At 43.2% G+C, this 18,714-nt stretch overlaps 1 protein-coding gene across 1 annotated transcript in view; it reads left to right on the plus strand.

Annotated features, from left to right (window-relative positions):
* The window catches only part of Drl-2 (Derailed 2), a 942,221-nt gene that overhangs the window by 899,390 nt on the left and 24,117 nt on the right, over window positions 1–18,714 (plus strand). Inside the window, exon 9 of the mRNA XM_068229325.1 lies at window positions 15,358–15,541. Coding sequence (XP_068085426.1) covers window positions 15,358–15,541 — 184 coding nt within the window. The remainder of the gene's footprint in view (window positions 1–15,357; window positions 15,542–18,714) is intronic.

An 18,714-nucleotide genomic window follows, 5' to 3' on the forward strand; every position in this document is an offset into this window, starting at 1 on the left:
GCTAAATTGTTAGAGTGTTGGCCTTTGGTCACAGGGGCCCGGGTTCGATTCCCGGCAGGGTCGGGAATTTTAACCATCATTGGTTAATTTCCCTGGCACGGGGCTGAGTGTATGTGTTGCTTCATCATCATTTCATCCTCATCAAGACGCGCAGGTCGCCTACAGGATTCAAATCAAAAGACCTGCACCCGGCGAGCCAAACCCGTCTTGGGATCTCCCTGCACTAAAAGCCATACGCCATTTCACTTTTTCACTGTCACGGTATGCCTACAATCGTCCGAGGGGACAGGTGAATAGTTTATACTTACGTCATACTTTCGGCAGATATAATGTATAATTAGGCGTCCAGAATGTGATGTATGTACACGAAGCAAATCATCAGACAGATCGTCATTCTGTTCTAGCTAAACAATGAACGCAATGAACAAAATACACCCTCCGTTTTGACGTTTATCATTGCAACACATGACTGTGCAAAGGAACAAAACCGAGTGTAGTCTTCAGAAGTTGAGCGAAGGTCGAAGAATAGCGGTGGGATGTAAGCAGTACTTTTTTTTTGCACCGATACAGATGGGTCTTACGGCGACGATGGGATAGGAGAGGCCTTATTTAAGGTACTGCCCCGGCATTTGCCTGGTGTGAAAATGGGAACTCACGGAAAGCCATTTTCAGGGCTGCCGACAGTAGGATTCGAACCCACTATCTCCCGGATGCAAGCTCACAGCCGCGCGCCCCTAACCGAACTGCGTGTTCCTGTGGTGATTTGTAGTGTAGTGTGTTGTGTGAATATGAAGAGGAGAGTGTTGGGACGGACACAAATACCCAGTCCCCGAGCCAGAAGAATTAATCAGAAGCCGGGACCATCTGATCCGAAGGCCAGTACTCTGACCATTCAGCCAACGAATCGGACAATAACAATAAGTGATACTACAGCACATATATGTTTCTGAACGCCCTACACATGTATATTTGCAATAAATTCTCTGGCAGTAATATTGTCATTATTTCGCACAATATTATTACACGTTTTCCTACAAGGACGTCGTGGGAATAATATTTCATAGCTATCATCAAATCCCTGGTGGCTACTTCCAGGCTGCATAATAATAATAATAATAATAATAATAATAATAATAATAATAATAATAATAATAGAACGCTGCCGTTATCGACATTAGGAAAGGTCCCCACCACAGTGTGGAAATTGTCCCCATCCCACGCTCATCTTCGGTCCTACGTGTCTATCTTTCAAGTTGACGGTTTGTTAGTAAGTCATAAATATTTTGCCTTTGATGATAATAATTATCGTAATAATCAAATTATTGACGACCGATGACTCAATAAAAGCAATCATCAGCAGCAAACATATTGCAATCCACATCACAAAAATATTCTGTGGGTGACCCCGGATGCCGTGCAATCCAGTACAATAGATTATAGTCCTAAGGCATGTCCACAGATAGCGACACTAGTATGCTTGGACTCGAGTCTGGAGTCGAGTATACCGATTCTGAGAGCACATTACTCGATTCTATTCGATTCCGTCGCTAGCCCATCACTAATGGAGCGGCTTATGAAACTTATGCAGGTAAACAGAATTAACGGAATTAAATAAGTAGACTTTTCAGAAATATGGTTCCTATCTTAAATTGATTTTTTTGCAGTTAGTTCCAATCAATATTTATATCATAGTATTTGCAACAATATTGTGAGTAATAACAAAGGAATAGCAAATGAATAGAAAATACACCTTCAATTCAACCTTATCTTTCATTCTTATCTAACAAACGATTTTTTATCGACCATCATATATAGTCAGTTCATTCGATAGACATTATATACTAACGAATAAATCAAGTTTACTAGTTCGGATCACCAGGGTGAAAGTTTAATGGTGCTTATGGTTCCAATCTGTAGCTAGCTTCAGGTAGTTCCCGTCCTAAATTTTAGATGGCGCTGGAGGCCATTCACAACGTGTGGATAGTTGTAGACAGGTTCTGTAGATGGCAGGCAAGTAGGCAAGAATTTTTTTTTTGCTATTTGTTTTACGTCGCACCGACACAGATAGGTCTTATGGCGACGATGGGACAGGAACTGGTGCGAAAATGGGAACCACGGAAAACCATCTTCAGGGCTGCCGATAGTGGGGTTCGAACCTACTATCTCCCGAATACTGGATACTGGCCGCACTTAAGCGACTGCAGCTATCGAGCTCGGTAGGCATGAAATTAACGATATTAATAATTAAATGCAGTTTGCCTCGAAGTGATGTATTTCAAGTCCAGCCTCAACCAGTGAGCCCTTCTAACAAAGAATTTACAATATTCCAGTAATAATTTTGTTCTCGTTGTACATTTGTTGAAATGGTACAGTTCACACTGCTTATTGCACAATACACATATACACTATGGAGACGGGTCGTGAAAACCTCGGCGCGCACATAGTTGATGGTGAAATCCATGTATCGCTAGTCTGTTCAAGGCGCTTCTTGTGATGTACTGCTGTAGGCTCTTCTTGTGAATGAGGTTTTGTCCCCCTATCTCGATTCGGATGGCGGCAGGTATATGTTTCCTCAGGATGGCAACTGGGTTTCTATACATTACCACACGGCTGCTGATTCAGAGGCCGTCACCTTTGACGAAATCTGGACTTTCTTTAGTTGAATAAGATTTTTGTATGTTTTCCTCTTCTCTGCATACTCTGTAAATATGGAGTTCTCAGTCGTTTGCCGTGCTGTGTGGACGAGTTCCAAAGTTTCTTGCCTGAGCTTGTAACATTCATTATCAAACCACGGTTTGGCTGTTCTTGGTGTCGACCAGACTTGTGCTTCCTTGAGGGTGCTTAGAACAATGTCTAGTGCCGAGTTCAGTAGACCTTCTTTAATCATTTGTGGGATTCCATCTAAATCACTCATTTTCTTCTCTAGTATTTCTGAGCAAATTTTCCTTGTGATGTACTGCTGTAGCTCTTCTTGTGAATGAGGTTTTTCACCCTATCTCGATTTGAATGGTGACAGGTACATGTTTCCTCAGGATGGCAACTGGGTTTCTATACATTACCACACGGCTACTGATTGAGAGGCCGTCATCTTTGACGAAAACTAGATCTATAGTACATCTGCCATTAAGAGCTAATGGAGGTAATATTGCTGGATTGCATCGGATTCGACTTTACCCAATCGATTAACCTTATTCGATGTCATGTCGATTTTAAGCGGTAGTTCCCATTCTGCTATCATTTATGTTGTTGTTTGAATTGGTTTGAATTATGTGCCATGTGTTCTGTTCTATCTGTGATCTCAATATACGAAAAACAGGATACACAGCAGCTCTGCTTTGGAAAGGCAAAAATCGTGACGTTCGTTTTTGTTACGTTGGCAATTGTGTACGCACTGCAGGGAGTAAAGAATTCTTTACTCCCTGCAGGACGAATAGAAATTCTTCCTAACGCACTGAATACGAATTTGACATTCGTAACCAACGACGTTAAAGATTGGCAACATATGGACCGAGCCTGCTCAATATCGAAGAAGAAGAAGAAGAAGAAGAAGAAGACATTACAGTCGCTTCGTAACCTTCATGTCGCGCAGTTGCATCGAGCTAGCGGTGTAGTGTGTCCGAGTTTACGTGGTGTATAGCTGTCGTATACTGTGTGCCGTTCGACATATGTTGTGTGGTCAAGTGCCACCCACCATACATGAAGACAGTGGTGGTGATGAGGTTCCAGATCCTGCTTCACATGTGAATGTGCATCATGAAGAAATTGTGCCTATGCAAACTGACTTGTCAAATCGGTTTCCTACAATTAATTCTTTGCCAACTCCAAATAGTATCAATCAGTCTACTGGTTCTACTCCTCCACCACCTCCTCCTCCTGCATATATTGAAAATTACCCGGTAAACCATCCTAGTCCATATATTGTAATTGTTGCTGCGCTTGGATCAAACAATATTGGCAGTCTTTACCCTATGGCCCTTGGCCGTATGTTTTACGAACGTGATATACACTGACTGACAGAGCAAATGCAACACCAAGGAGGAGTGGTTCGAAAGGGATGAAAGTTGGGGAAAAAACAGAGACGGCACGGACGAATAATTGATGTTTATTTCAAACCGATATGCAGGTTACACAATGCGCACGGCATCGACTCAGTAGGATGTAGGACCACCGCGAGCGGCGATGCACGCAGAAACACGTCGAGGTACAGAGTCAATAAGAGTGCGGATGGTGTCCTGAGGGATGGTTCTCCATTCTCTGTCAACCATTTGCCACAGTTGGTCGTCCGTACGAGGCTGGGGCAGAGTTTGCAAACGGCGTCCAATGAGATCCCACACGTGTTCGATTGGTGAGAGATCCGGAGAGTACGCTGGCCACGGAAGCATCTGTACACCTCGTAGAGCCTGTTGGGAGATGCGAGCAGTATGTGGGCGGGCATTATCCTGCTGAAACAGAGCATTGGGCAGCCCCTGAAGGTACGGGAGTGCCACCGGCCGCAGCACATGCTGCACGTAGCGGTGGGCATTTAACGTGCCTTGAATACGCACTAGAGGTGACGTGGAATCATACGCAATAGCGCCCCAAACCATGATGCCGCGTTGTCTAGCGGTAGGGCGCTCCACAGTTACGGCCGGATTTGACCTATCTCCACGCCGACGCCACACGCGTCTGCGGTGACTATCACTGACAGAACAGAAGCGTGACTCATCGGAGAACACGACGTTCCGCCATTCCCTCATCCAAGTCGCTCTAGCCCGGCACCATGCCAGGCGTGCACGTCTATGCTGTGGAGTCAATGGTAGTCTTCTGAGCGGACGCCGGGAGTGCAGGCCTCCTTCAACCAATCGACGGGAAATTGTTCTGGTCGATAATGGAACAGCCAGGGTGTCTTGCACATGCTGAAGAATGGCGGTTGACGTGGCGTGCGGGGCTGCCACCGCTTGGCGGCGGATGCGCCGATCCTCGCGTGCTGACGTCACTCGGGCTGCGCCTGGACCCCTCGCACGTGCCACATGTCCCTGCGCCAACCATCTTCGCCACAGGCGCTGCACCGTGGACACATCCCTATGGGTATCGGCTGCGATTTGACGAAGCGACCAACCTGCCCTTCTCAGCCCGATCACCATAACCCTCGTAAAGTCGTCTGGCTGCTGGAAATGCCTCCGTTGACGGCGGCCTGGCATTCTTAGCTATACACGTGTCCTGTGGCACACGACAACACGTTCTACAATGACTGTCGGCTGAGAAATCACGGTACGAAGTGGGCCATTCGCCAACGCCGTGTCCCATTTATCGTTCGCTACGTGCGCAGCACAGCGGCGCATTTCACATCATGAGCATACCTCCGTGACGTCAGTCTACCCTGCAATTGGCATAAAGTTCTGACCACTCCTACTTGGTGTTGCATTTGCTCTGTCAGTCAGTGTACATGTCAAGGGGATTATGCCTAAAGGGCGTAACTGACTAAAAGTTGAATTTGCCACTGCCGTTCAGGCTAATGCTTTCTTACGGCACTATTTTCTGTCTATCCACAAATTAACAGCCTATATTCCAAGTTCTAATATCTTTCGGGTTGGCATCACACATTGTGTTGACAAAGATTTATCGGAAGCTGATATTCTGCGTCTTATTAAAAGTCCCATCAAAGTCAAATCCGTCCAACGTTTAAAGCGCAAATCAATTCACTCGGGTGAAGTCACGTATGAACCCACGGGCTCAATTAAAACTGTCTTTCGCTCCCAAGAATTGCGTAAGTTGGTTTCTATATATCAAGTATACTGTATGATACTAGAGTGAGAGTAACTCTTAATTGATATAAATTAAATAAAGGTGTTTGACATTATATAAATACCAGTTGAGGGTATATTTAGAGGATCGTAAAGATTGTAATACACTGAGGGAATCATTATATATGATGGCAGATTCAATGGAATAGGTTTTTATATACAATAAAGCTTGACGGATAGCAAAAAGTTCAGCAGAAAAAAGAATGAAAAATGAGATGATAAATGATACGACTCGGCATGATCAGTATATCCAAATTTCCCAGAGCTAGTTTCAGGTATATCAGCTATGTACAGGTTGAAAAGCAGAGGAGCTAATACAGAACATTGGGGAAGACCATTGTTCAGAGTTTTCTCACTGCTAGTGCTATTTCCCAGTATTACACGAAACTTCCTCTTGGTGAGCATGCTATCAATAAGTCGTGCAATCTTCTTACATGGCAAAACGCGTAGTACTTTGTACGTGATATAATGATTGGAGGGACATAGTGAAGCACATCATAAGAAACAGTGTAACATGGAGCTACGGGGTTTCGTATAATTGACGACTGAAATGCATGTAAAGTTTGATATGCCTGGAATAATGCGAGAGACCTACCTCTCCTCGTAGATAATTGAAGAAAATAAGTAGACAAAAGGTGCATTTTTGGAATCAACGGGTTTTTAATAACAGAAAATCGTTTCAAAAGATACTTTGAGACGAGAAGCCGTCGACGTAGGTGTAGGGGAGGTTCCCCAAACTCAACCAAGAGTGCATTCGTGGGAGTAGTTGATAATGCCCCAAAACAGATACGCAGTGCCTGGTGCTGTAGAGTACGAAGCATGTTTCTAAATATGGCCGCTGCAGCGCTTCGATCATCGTTCAGATCATGCGCGCTCATTACGTTCATCTGCAGGGTAGCTACAAACACCAATATGGAAGCATTCGCCCGTATTTACCTTTGTTTGTGGGTATTGAAAAATGCCTCTGACAATTAACGGTCCCGCCGAGTGTGAAGTACACGCTATGATTCGATTTTTAAATGGAAAAGGCGTGAACGTTGTTGAAATTCATCGGCAGATTAGTGAAGTGTATGGAGTAAACAGTATGAGCAAAGGAATGGTAAGAAAATGGCTTTGAGCATTAAGAAAGGCCGTACTAATGTCGACGACAAGAAGCGTGGCCATCTGCCATTACTGAAGACTTGGTGCAAAAATTTGATGTAAAGCTTCGAGTAAACAGATGGTTTAAGATTTCGTCATTAAGTTTTGAGTTGCCTGAAATTTCGAGGAGTGTTTTCTTATGAAATTGTGTCAGGATGCTTGTTGTTGTTATTTGAGTCATCAGTCCATAGACTGGTTTGATGCAGCCCTCTATGCCACCCTATCCTGTGCTAACCTTTTCATTTCCACGTAACTGTTGCATCCTACATCTGCTCTAATCTGCTTGTCATATTCATACCTTGGTCTACCCCTACCGTTCTTACCACCTACACTTCCTTCAAAAACCAACTGAACGAGTCCTGGGTGTCTTAAGATGTGTCCTATCATTCTATCTCTTCTTCTCGTCAAATTTAGCAAAATCGATCTCCTCTCACCAATTCGATTCAGTATCTCTTCATTCGTGATTCGATCTATCCATCTCACCTTCAGCATTCTTCTGTAACACCACATTTCAAAAGCTTATATTTTCTTTCTTTCTGAGCTAGTTATCGTCCATGTTTCACTTCCATACAATGCCACGCTCCACACGAAAGTCTTCACGAACATCTTTCAAATTCCTATATCAATGTTTGAAGTGAGCGAATGTCTTTTCTTTAGAAAGGCCTTCCTCGTTTGTGCTAATCTGCATTTTACGTCCTCCTTACTTCTGCCATCGTTACTTATTTTACTACCCAAGTAACAATATTCATCTACTTCCTTTAAGACTTCATTACCTAATCTAATATTTCCTACATCACCTGCCTTCGTTCGACTGCACTCTATTACTTTTGTTTTGGATTTATTTTCATCTTGTACTCCTTACACAAGACTTCATCCATACCATTCAGCAACTTCTCGAGATCTTCTGCAGTCTCAGATAAAATAACAATATCATCGGCAAATCTCAAGGTTTTGATTTCCTCTCCTTGGACTGTGATCCCCTTTCCAAATTTCTCTTTGATTTCCTTTACTGCCTGTTCTATGTAAACATTGAAAAGGAGAGGGGACAAACTGCAGCCTTGCCTCACTCCTTTCTGGATTGCTGCTTCTTTTTCGAAGCCCTCGATTCTTATCACTGCAGACTGATTTTTATACAGATTGTAGATAATTCTCCGTTCTCGGTATCTGATCCCTATCATCTTCAGAATCATAAATAGCTTGGTCAGGATGCTTAGGTTATCGAAAGTTGTGCTCATGCAATTCAAAACAAACGGCTTGTCATCCTCACAAGGGGGATTCATTAGCTTCACGAGAATGTGCGATCTTACACGGCTAATCGAACCCGGGACCTCATCGCTTCATTTTGTTGGGGACTGTTTAACCATTTTAAGTATAGTCGTGACCTTTTGATTACTACTTGTTCCTGCACCTGGAAATGTATTTAGAAATTCGACGATGATGATGATGATCACCTAAAAAGCATCGCGAGCACATCTGGCGGCAGATTTCTATGAGGATGGAATTCAGAAGCTGGCTTCACGATGTGACAAGTTCCTTAATATGCCTGGAATTTACGTTGATAAGTAATTTAAGGTACAGGCTTACATGTAAAAGAAAGAATTGTTTAAAAAATTACATTATATATTTTTATATCAAAACGGTACTTACTTAAGAAACACGCCTCGCATTAAGAGAGTGCAGATAGGAAATGGGTGCAATAATCAAATCTCTCTAATTGTAGCGATGCATAGCTGTAGACGGGTCTGCACCCCAGGATCTACGTGTGACAGACTTCAATAGTTTAAGATACGCAGCAGAGCTGTGGCGTAAGGTTGTGATATGCTGCTTGAACGTTAATTTTCGGTCTATCATTACACCGAGGTTCCTATGACATGTGCGTATGGGAACTTCATATTGATCAAACACTACAGGATCCGCATTGAATTGTCTGTTGTGAGTAAATATCATAGCACAACATTTAGAGGGGGAGAGGGTTAACCCATGTAAAGTAGGCCACGTATTGACATGACCCATATATTGGGATATACGTTGCCTACACGTATCAATATCTGCGTGAGAACAATAGATAACAATATCGTCTGCATATGCGAGAATTCTAGCATAGTGAGTAACAAGAAGTTCAAGGTCACTCATATATAGGGCAAATAATATGGCGCTAAGTATATCACCCTGAGGAACACCGACGGATGTCTGATGTAGAATCTGGGCAGGATGCGAAAGTGTAAGAATTAGGTTCCGATATGTGAGCAAATTACGTAAGATATGCAAGAAATGAGATGGGAAACCTTTCCGAGCAAGGATGTTCCATAACAAATGAAGGGGGACAGAATCAATGTCCAAAAAGACTTGCGGGACTTAGCTAGTAAGATATCAACGATAAACATATTTACATCATCCTGAGCACTTCGACATTTAAAATAAGCACACTGGTATTTCGCCATGAGTGAGTAGTACTCTAAGGCCCATACAAGCCTTTGTAACAATATCTTTAAAAACAGTTTTTCTTAAACAGGAACCGAGAACAATGCCACGAAAATTATTATGGTCTGTAGGCTGGAGTCAAGGTTTGGGAGTAGGGAGTAAAAAGAAGTCATCGCATTCTGTAATGTAATACCACATTATAAGCACGCTGAGGCAATGTTTTCAACATAGCATAAGATATAAAGTCAGGTCCAGGAGATGAATTGTTACTGAGTTGAAGTACAGATTCTAAGTCTTTACTCTCAATAGGTTGTGATAGTACAGAAAAGTGAAGAGGCGAGAGAGAGAAGGGTGGGAGGTGAAATCTGGCACAACATAATCAGGGGTCAGCGAAGTAAGAAAATCGGACAAAACATTGGGTGCTATTACAGAAAGATGGATATGATAGGAGGCTCTAGTAAGTGCACGAACAGGATTCCATAAGTGGGATGTGGAAATATGATCATTTAAAGAGGAAATTAACGATTTCCAGGCACCTCGTCGCTTAGTATTAAAAACATGTCTAGCTTGAGGCTTCGGAGAAGGAAATACTTTCCAAATACATGAGTTTTAAAATTTCAATTTGTTGTTTATGGATGGGGCATTCAGAGGATCCAGTTGAATGTTCCCTTTGGCAATGTGTATACTTGCGTACATTTTCTAAACAATCGTTTGTGTTATGATGTAGAGAGCAGTTACGACACCGGGGGATGTGGATTGACAATTCTTTTAAGTGTGTCCATAGCGTTGACATTTCCTACATATAATGGGAAAAAGGATAAATTGGGTCGCTTCCAAATACACTGACTGACAGAGCAAATGCAACACCAAGAAGGAGTGGTCAGAACTTTATGCCAATTGCAGGGTAGACTGACGTCACGGAGGTATGCTCATGATGTGAAATGCGCCGCTGTGCTGCGCACGTAGCGAACGATAAATGGGACACGGCGTTGGCGAATGGCCCACTTCGTACCGTGATTTCTCAGCCGACAGTCATTGTAGAACGTGTTGTCGTGTGCCACAGGACACGTGTATAGCTAAGAATGCCAGGCCGCCGTCAACGGAGGCATTTCCAGCAGACAGACGACTTTACGAGGGGTATGGTGATCGGGCTGAGAAGGGCAGGTTGGTCGCTTCGTCAAATCGCAGCCGATACCCATAGGGATGTGTCCACGGTGCAGCGCCTGTGGCGAAGATGGTTGGCGCAGGGACATGTGGCACGTGCGAGGGGTCCAGGCGCAGCCCGAGTGACGTCAGCACGCGAGGATCGGCGCATCCGCCGCCAAGCGGTGGCAGCCCCGCACGCCACGTCAACCGCCATTCTTCAGCATGTGCAAGACACCCTGGCTGTTCCAATATCGACCAGAACAATTTCCCGTCGATTGGTTGAAGGAGGCCTGCACTCCCGGCGTCCGCTCAGAAGACTACCATTGACTCCACAGCATAGACGTGCACGCCTGGCATGGTGCCGGGCTAGAGCGACTTGGATGAGGGAATGGCGGAACGTCGTGTTCTCCGATGAGTCACGCTTCTGTTCTGTCAATGATAGTCACCGCAGACGAGTGTGGCGTCGGCGTGGAGAACGGTCAAATCCGGCAGTAACTGTGGAGCGCCCTACCGCTAGACAACGCGGCATCATGGTTTGGGGCGCTATTGCGTATGATTCCACGTCACCTCTAGTGCGTATTCAAGGCACGTTAAATGCCCACCGCTACGTGCAGCATGTGCTGCGGCCGGTGGCACTCCCGTACCTTCAGGGGCTGCCCAATGCTCTGTTTCAGCATGATAATGCCCGCCCACACACTGCTCGCATCTCCCAACAGGCTCTACGAGGTGTACAGATGCTTCCGTGGCCAGCGTACTCTCCGGATCTCTCACCAATCGAACACGTGTGGGATCTCATTGGACGCCGTTTGCAAACTCTGCCCCAGCCTCGTACGGACGACCAACTGTGGCAAATGGTTGACAGAGAATGGAGAACCATCCCTCAGGACACCATCCGCACTCTTATTGACTCTGTACCTCGACGTGTTTCTGCGTGCATCGCCGCTCGCGGTGGTCCTACATCCTACTGAGTCGATGCCGTGCGCATTGTGTAACCTGCATATCGGTTTGAAATAAACATCAATTATTCGTCCGTGCCGTCTCTGTTTTTTCCCCAACTTTCATACCTTTCGAACCACTCCTCCTTGGTGTTGCATTGTCACTGTCAGTCATTGTATATAAGTGATATTAGTAAAGAACTAGAATCACTAATAAGGCTATCTGCAGATGATGTAAATTGGTAGATGAGTTGCAGGATGTGAAAGACTGCAGGGGGACCTAAACAACGTTGTGAGAGGGACAGTGGACAGTGGTAAATGGGATGGAAATTCAAGTTATTAGTTTCACAGAGGAAAAGTCCTCTTGGTTTTAATTACTGCAATGCCTCTCAGGGTGCATGCAACTGTGCACGGTGCAAAAGACGACTTCGCTTGGTTGACCAGAGTGCAGACCCCCCACTCCTCCATTTGGAGCAATAGCGCTGTCTCTCTCTTTCCCCGCGCCTGTCTCGCTCGCTGCCCCTGTCTCCCTCTTCCTCACTTGCTCCGTAGCGCTCCAAATCCGAGCTGAGTTGAGCCGAGTTGAGCCGAGCTTAGCCGAGTAGCCCAGAGATCAAGCATTGGTCCGAGCCGAGCCGAACGGGACCGATGCACTGTGCACAGGAACTCTGCGCCGCTGTTTGCACGCGTGAGATTTTGGGCGTTTGAGAGGCCCTGAATTGCTGTGTTGCTGGTCTGATAGTACCTCATGGGGATCACTTTAAGTACCTAGGTGTTAATATAAGGAATGATCTTCAATGGGGTAATCATATCAACGAGGTTATTAAGAAAGATCTCTTCGCGTGGTTATAAGAGTATTTAGGGGTTGACCGAGCAGGTGGCCGCGCGGTTCGGCTCACGTAGCTACCAACTTGCATTCGGGAGATAGTGGATTCGAACCCCACTCTCAGCAGCCCTAAAAATTGTTTTCCGTGGTTTCCCATTTTCACACTAGGCAAATGTCGGGACTGTACCTTAAGATCACGGTTGCTTCCCTCCCACTCCTAAGCCTATCCTATTGTTGCCAGAAGAACTATCTGTGTCGGTACGACGTAAAGCAAAGTGTAAAAAACAAGAAAATCCTCAACCCGAACGCTACTTGGATAGGGGCGCAACAGGCCAGTAGCTTAGTTTTAGTTTACTATTAGTTTAGTGACTTTTAATTAGACAAATAATAATCCCATGCTCTTAATTGTGCAAATTTAGGCACATCCAGAACGCGTTGTAGGGTGTATATATCACGGTTAATTACCTCACGGCATTTAATTTAGTATTTGTAATGTGCATTCATTTATTATCCCTCGGTTTCCCGGTTCGTGTTGGCTGTTATAATGCCTTGTGTTTCGCATATCTTCTTCACTGGAGCGTGCCAAAAAAAAAAAAAGCTGCACAAACTCTGGACGAGGACAATAACTGATTTAAATATTATCAACTTCCTGTGGTTTTAATTCGAAACAAAACTAGTTGTCTTAATAGGTAGACTTTCACGACCACTAAATGGCATTATAATAATTATTTGGGGATATTAGGTCGTGCAATATTAATTATCAGCTGACGCGTTTCGATCCTGTGACCATGACTATGATTACGATATCAACAGCTTTATAACTCTGCCTTTCTTCTTCTTCTTCTTCTTCTTGATTCATATTAGAATTCTCAGACGTTAACGTTAGTTTGAGATTTCCGCTTATATTGTTAACCATAATATACTCATTGATCCAAGGACTACTGTTGATAATGAAAATATTTTGTGCACTCGAGTTTGAAGGTTGTTTTTAAAATAACCATTAAGCCTGCAGAAAATCCAGTAACTCCATAATTTTCCTCGTTCCACTTTACGTTAGGTCATGTAGGTTTGGAATTTTTAATTTATATTTTAATTTTTATCGCAGGTAGAACGAAAAAAATGCCCGTTTTTAGACGTGTTCAGTCATGAGTCAATTTTAAGACACTTTCTCAGAAACCTCTCATCTGATTGAATCGAAAGTTTTACACAATATACATTGGGATGTTATATACAGTGTTTATAACTTTCAGAATTTTTTGTTTGTAGAAAAAAATGTTAGATATGTGTCGTGTAACTTGAAATTCTAGCATATGGCGGTGGATGTCAGCGCCAGGATTATAATCGTTGCCCTCCGCCAAACATTGACAGACTTCTTCACTCTCCCCTTACTCCTGCAACCATCCGTAACTCTATTTCTTTCTAATCTGCACCTCCTTCTCAGTATTTTTATTTCCCTGTTATAGTTATAGTGGGTCCTCACCACGTTTAAAGGCAAATAACTGTTTTCACACTCCTCAACAATAGCTATAAACCCATCCCGTAGGTTGTCTGTCTACATTTTTATTTACCGATTATCATAATTGCTTTTTAAAAACGTTTCCATGCCTCTGTTATCAACCATGTGGTATTGCATTTCCTTTCTATCGCATTTATTTTTAACTACGACAAAAACAGCTTCATGATCACTTATACAATTTATCACTTCATTTTCTCTATACAGCACACATGGGCTTAACAGTACCATTTCTAGTTGGTTCCATCACTTTCTGATTCAGCTGTCCTTCCAATGATTAACCTATTTACCACTTATTGGTCATGCTTTCCGTCGTTCGCATTCCCTACCCTGTTAACATTTAGCAAGTTCAGATCACCCGCAACATTAACGTTCCTTTCTGTGTCGTTCACCACATTGCCATTGTAGAGCGTGAAAAACTCAACGAGCGTGAGTCATTAATTCTTCAGAATCGTATTACCTGTCAGATCGCGGGATATATAGTATAAAACATGCAATCTCTTCAGGTCTTTTCAGTTGTGAAATTACCGGCTTTTCACCCCCTAGTGGGCTCATCAGGTGGATAGCCACACCTTTCCAAGGTGCTGCCTGTTAGTGCGACGTTGAGACACCACTGTAAATAGCCTCCTATGTAGGACAATGCAGTAACATGAATTTTGGCGTCTAACATTCACACTACAGAAGGCTGAAGATGACGCTGAATAAAAATGAAACTCGAGTTCCTGAAATTGAGTCATTCCTGGTAAAATCTACATCTACATTAAAATGCTATAACTATTGTTATTGCTTTACGTCCCACTAACAACTTTTTTACGGTTTCCGGAGACGCCGAGGTGCCGGAATTTGGTCCCGCTGGAGTTCTATTACGTGCCAGTAAATCTACCGACACGAGGCTGACGTATTTGACCACCTTAAATACCACCGAACTGAGCCAGGATCGAACTTGCCAAGTTGGGGTCAGAAGGCTAACGCCTCAACCGTCTGAGCCACTCAGCCAGATTATTTATTTATTTATTTATTTATTTATTTATTTATTTATTTATTTATTTATTTATTTATTTATTTATTTATTTATTTATTTATTTAATACAACTTAAACAAACTTGAACTGCTCATATACCTCGAAATCACTTCAGATATGACGTCAGCCTCCGTAATGCAATGGTTAGCAATATCAGCTGCCGTCCTCGGGGGTCCGGTCCAGGTTCGATTACCGGAGCTGCCAGAAATTTAAGACCGGCAGAAGGGAAAATCACATGCAGCTCCCCTTCATTGGGTGCACAAACTCTAGACGACGACACGAATTTACTTTTCTTAAGCACATGGAATTTCAAACGCGCGATTTTATAATTATGTGAGAAGCAGAAACCACTTATGTCATAAAAGAAAATCTTACGAACAAAAGGAAGTATACAGGAAGTAGAAAGCTCTAATTCTCCCTTCTTTTCTTTTGATCCTCATTCTACAGAGCATCACCTAATTTATTCGCCTCGTTTCCTCAATGAACTTCATACATGAAATTAAAAAAAGCATGTACCTAGCACGTAGTTGTAGTTGTATTTGTACTCACTAGGTGACTCTATGTGTTTGCAGCTGACGCTACACGACCCTCGCCTGCTGGATCCAGCGGACAGGCTGCGCGATCTAGCGACTCCACGGCACACTATCTTCCCGCAGACTCTACTTCAAGAGGGTACCTTTGGTCGTATTTACAGAGGCGTGTGGCAAGACGAGAACCAGGGTCGACAACTTGAAGTATTTATCAAGACTGTGTCAGGTACGTCAACCCACAATATATTCAAGTGTCTGCAGCTATGAAACATTATATTTCCTAATGCACTCTGAGGTCTCTGAGATACAAACGACAAATTCCCCAGGAATGGTGTGAACATGTCTACTGCAGTCAGGGGCGCCGGGTTTTTGAAAATTAGTGGGGATGCTCTAGTTCAAAGTCCCAAACAGGGAGCCGGAAAGGCAGTGTTACGTATTTGTGAATGAACGATACTTAATACTAAGATATTAGAGTTGATTAGTTAACTGGTTGCAAAGTTATTCTTCGTCTTAATCTGTTTACCCTCCAGGGTTGGTTTTTCCCTCGGACTCAGCGAGGGATCCCACCTCTACCGCCTCAAGGGCAGTGCCCTGGAACGTGAGACATTGGATCGGGGATACAACTGGGGAGAATGACCAGTACCTCACCCAGGTGGCCTCACCTGCTATGCCGAACAGAGGCCTTGTTGGAGGATGGGAAGAGATAGACAAGGATGAGGGAAGAAAGCGGTCGTGGCCTTAAGTTAGGTACCATTCCGGCATTCGCCTGTAGGAGAAGTGGGAAACCACGGAAAACCACTTCCAGGATGGCTGAGGTGGGAATCGAGCCCACCTCTACTCATTTGACCTCCCGAGGCTGAGCTGACCCCGTTCCAGACCTCGTACCACTTTTTTCTAATTTCGTGGCAGAGCCGGGAATCGAACCCGGGCCTCCGGAGGTGGCAGCTAATCACGCTAACCACTACACCACACAGGCGGACTTGCAAAGTTATTGACAATTAATTTTATTTTTATGTGTTGCATGTGTGGCACAGTCACTTGTTAATAGTGTAGTTTTCTCCTCAAACGATACCAAACTGAGGTTTTAAAAAAGTAAACTGCCTCAAATTTGGCGTTTATTGTTAGTATCATAATAAAAGAGAAACTGAAAATCTTAAGCCTTCAGTACAAAATGTAAAATCTTTGCGGAATTTGTAATTCTTGCTCATAAAGAGTGTGTTCTTACGAACACTCGATCGTTTAACGAAAATATACGCCACAGTTTCGAGGTTATTTCTTGATCATGATTGCGTTGTCATTTAGTTTTCCGTGCGTCCTGGTAGAGCGCATGTAAGTTTTCACTCTTCTCAAGGCGGAAAAAGAACAGTCTGATAGTAGGTATAGTAAAAACGTAGATAGTTAAAGCGTTCTTTAATAACTTAACTAACAATGGAATCAATTAACCGTGATGAAGTTTTGGATGAATCAGATCTAATTATTAAACTATAATATCACTTATGATTGTGAATAAAGTAAACAAAAATGTCTTTGCGGGGGCTCCGTTGGTAATGCACGGGAAAAAATACTTTGATATTGCTAGGGTTAAAGAACTACGACGAATATATATATACCGGATGTCTCGCCTAAGAGACGCCAGGTTCCTTTTCTCTCAAGGTAGTGTTCACGCGTAGGTCTCCCTACCACGATTGGCCGTCGGTGACGTCATCGAGAACCCTCAGCGCCTTGTCTTCTGTATGAGGTAATACACAGCTGTAAGCTATTCTGTTTTAGCCACAAGTTAGAGATAAGAGAACTTTATTGATAGTTTAACCTCGCCTCAGAAAAGGCATTCCACTTCACTGATACATTAGAGTAATAATAGGAGATCAAATACAGTGTGAATCAAGCAGCGTTTCTGAAGTATTTCGATCTGTATAAAATGTTGTAACAATGCTTAGACTGTGATCCCAGTGGAATGGCCATTCCATATGTTCATGTTCTCAACACCTATGATAACAATCACAAAGGTGCTCTACTGTAATTGTTACAGACTCGAACATTAAAGCTTGATGACTGCAAGAAGTATGTCCGTTGTTATAAATCCATATCAATCAATATCTATCAATCAATCAATCAATACTGATCTGCATTTAGGGCAGTCGCCCAGGTGGCAGATTCCCTATCTGTTGTTTTCCTAGCCTTTTCCTAAATGATTTCAAATAAATTGGAAATTTATTGAACGTCTGCCTTGGAAAGTTATTCCAATCCCTAACTCCCCTTCCTATAAATGAATATTTGCCCCAGTTTGTCCTCTTGAATCCCAACTTTATCTTCATATTGTGATCTTTCCTACTTTTATAAACGACGAATATATATATATACCGGGTGTCTCACCTAAGAGACGCCAGGTTCCTTTTCTGTCAAGGTAGTTAGAGTAAAAGAGTATATTAAGAAACTATATATACTGTCAACAACACAAACAGCAAATGTTGCTGGTTTGAGTAGCTCAGACGGTTGAAGCGCTGGCCTTCTGACCCCAACTTGGCAGGTTCGATCCTGGCTCAGTTCGGTGGTATTTGAAGGTGTTCAAATACGACAGCCTCGTCTCGGTAAATTTTCTGGAAAGTAAAAGAAATCCTGCGGGACTTAATTCCGGCACTTCGGGGTCTCCGAAAACCATAAAAGTAGTTAGTGGGACGTAAAGCAAATAGCATTATTATTATTAACAGCAAATGTTAGGAAACTATAACTGTCCACAGCACAAACAGTACAGTAAATATTCTCCTCCAAGTGTCATGAACTGACAATTTCCACGTTAACATTAGATAGGCCATATAAATTAATGACCCTGTATTCTTAGCACTGGTTTCATATACAACATAGTAAACTGCAATTCATAAAAAATTAAATACACAAAGAATAATGCTGATATTTTTGAAAAAAGTATTATCAAACACACTTATCTATAGCATCAGTGGAACTTCTTTGCTTTTCTTCTTTCTTTATCGGTATTTTATTAACTGAAACCTGGTCTCTTGAATGTCTTACTTTTGTTTAAAGCATCCATTCGAATAAAAGAACGCCTTCTCACAAAGCAACTTGCGAACTCATACATTTCGGGGAATTTCTTCTTCAGGATATCTGTAAGGTATGTGATGATGTTAGAACTTCTTTCACCGGGTGAGTTAGCCGTGCGGTTAAGGGCGCGCAGCTGTGAGCTTGCATCCGGGAGATAGTGGGTTAGAACCCCACTGTCGGCAGTCCTGAAGATGGTTTTCCGTGGTTTCCCATTTTCACACCAGGCTGTACCTTAGTTAAGGCCACGGCTGCTTCCTTCCAATTCCTAGGCCTTTCCTGTCCCATCGTCGCCATAAGTCCTATCTGTGTTAGTGCGACGTAAAGCAAAATTTTAAAAAAAAT

This window comes from Anabrus simplex, chromosome 10, assembly GCF_040414725.1.
Source record: "Anabrus simplex isolate iqAnaSimp1 chromosome 10, ASM4041472v1, whole genome shotgun sequence".
Classification (NCBI taxonomy): Eukaryota; Metazoa; Arthropoda; class Insecta; order Orthoptera; family Tettigoniidae; genus Anabrus; species Anabrus simplex.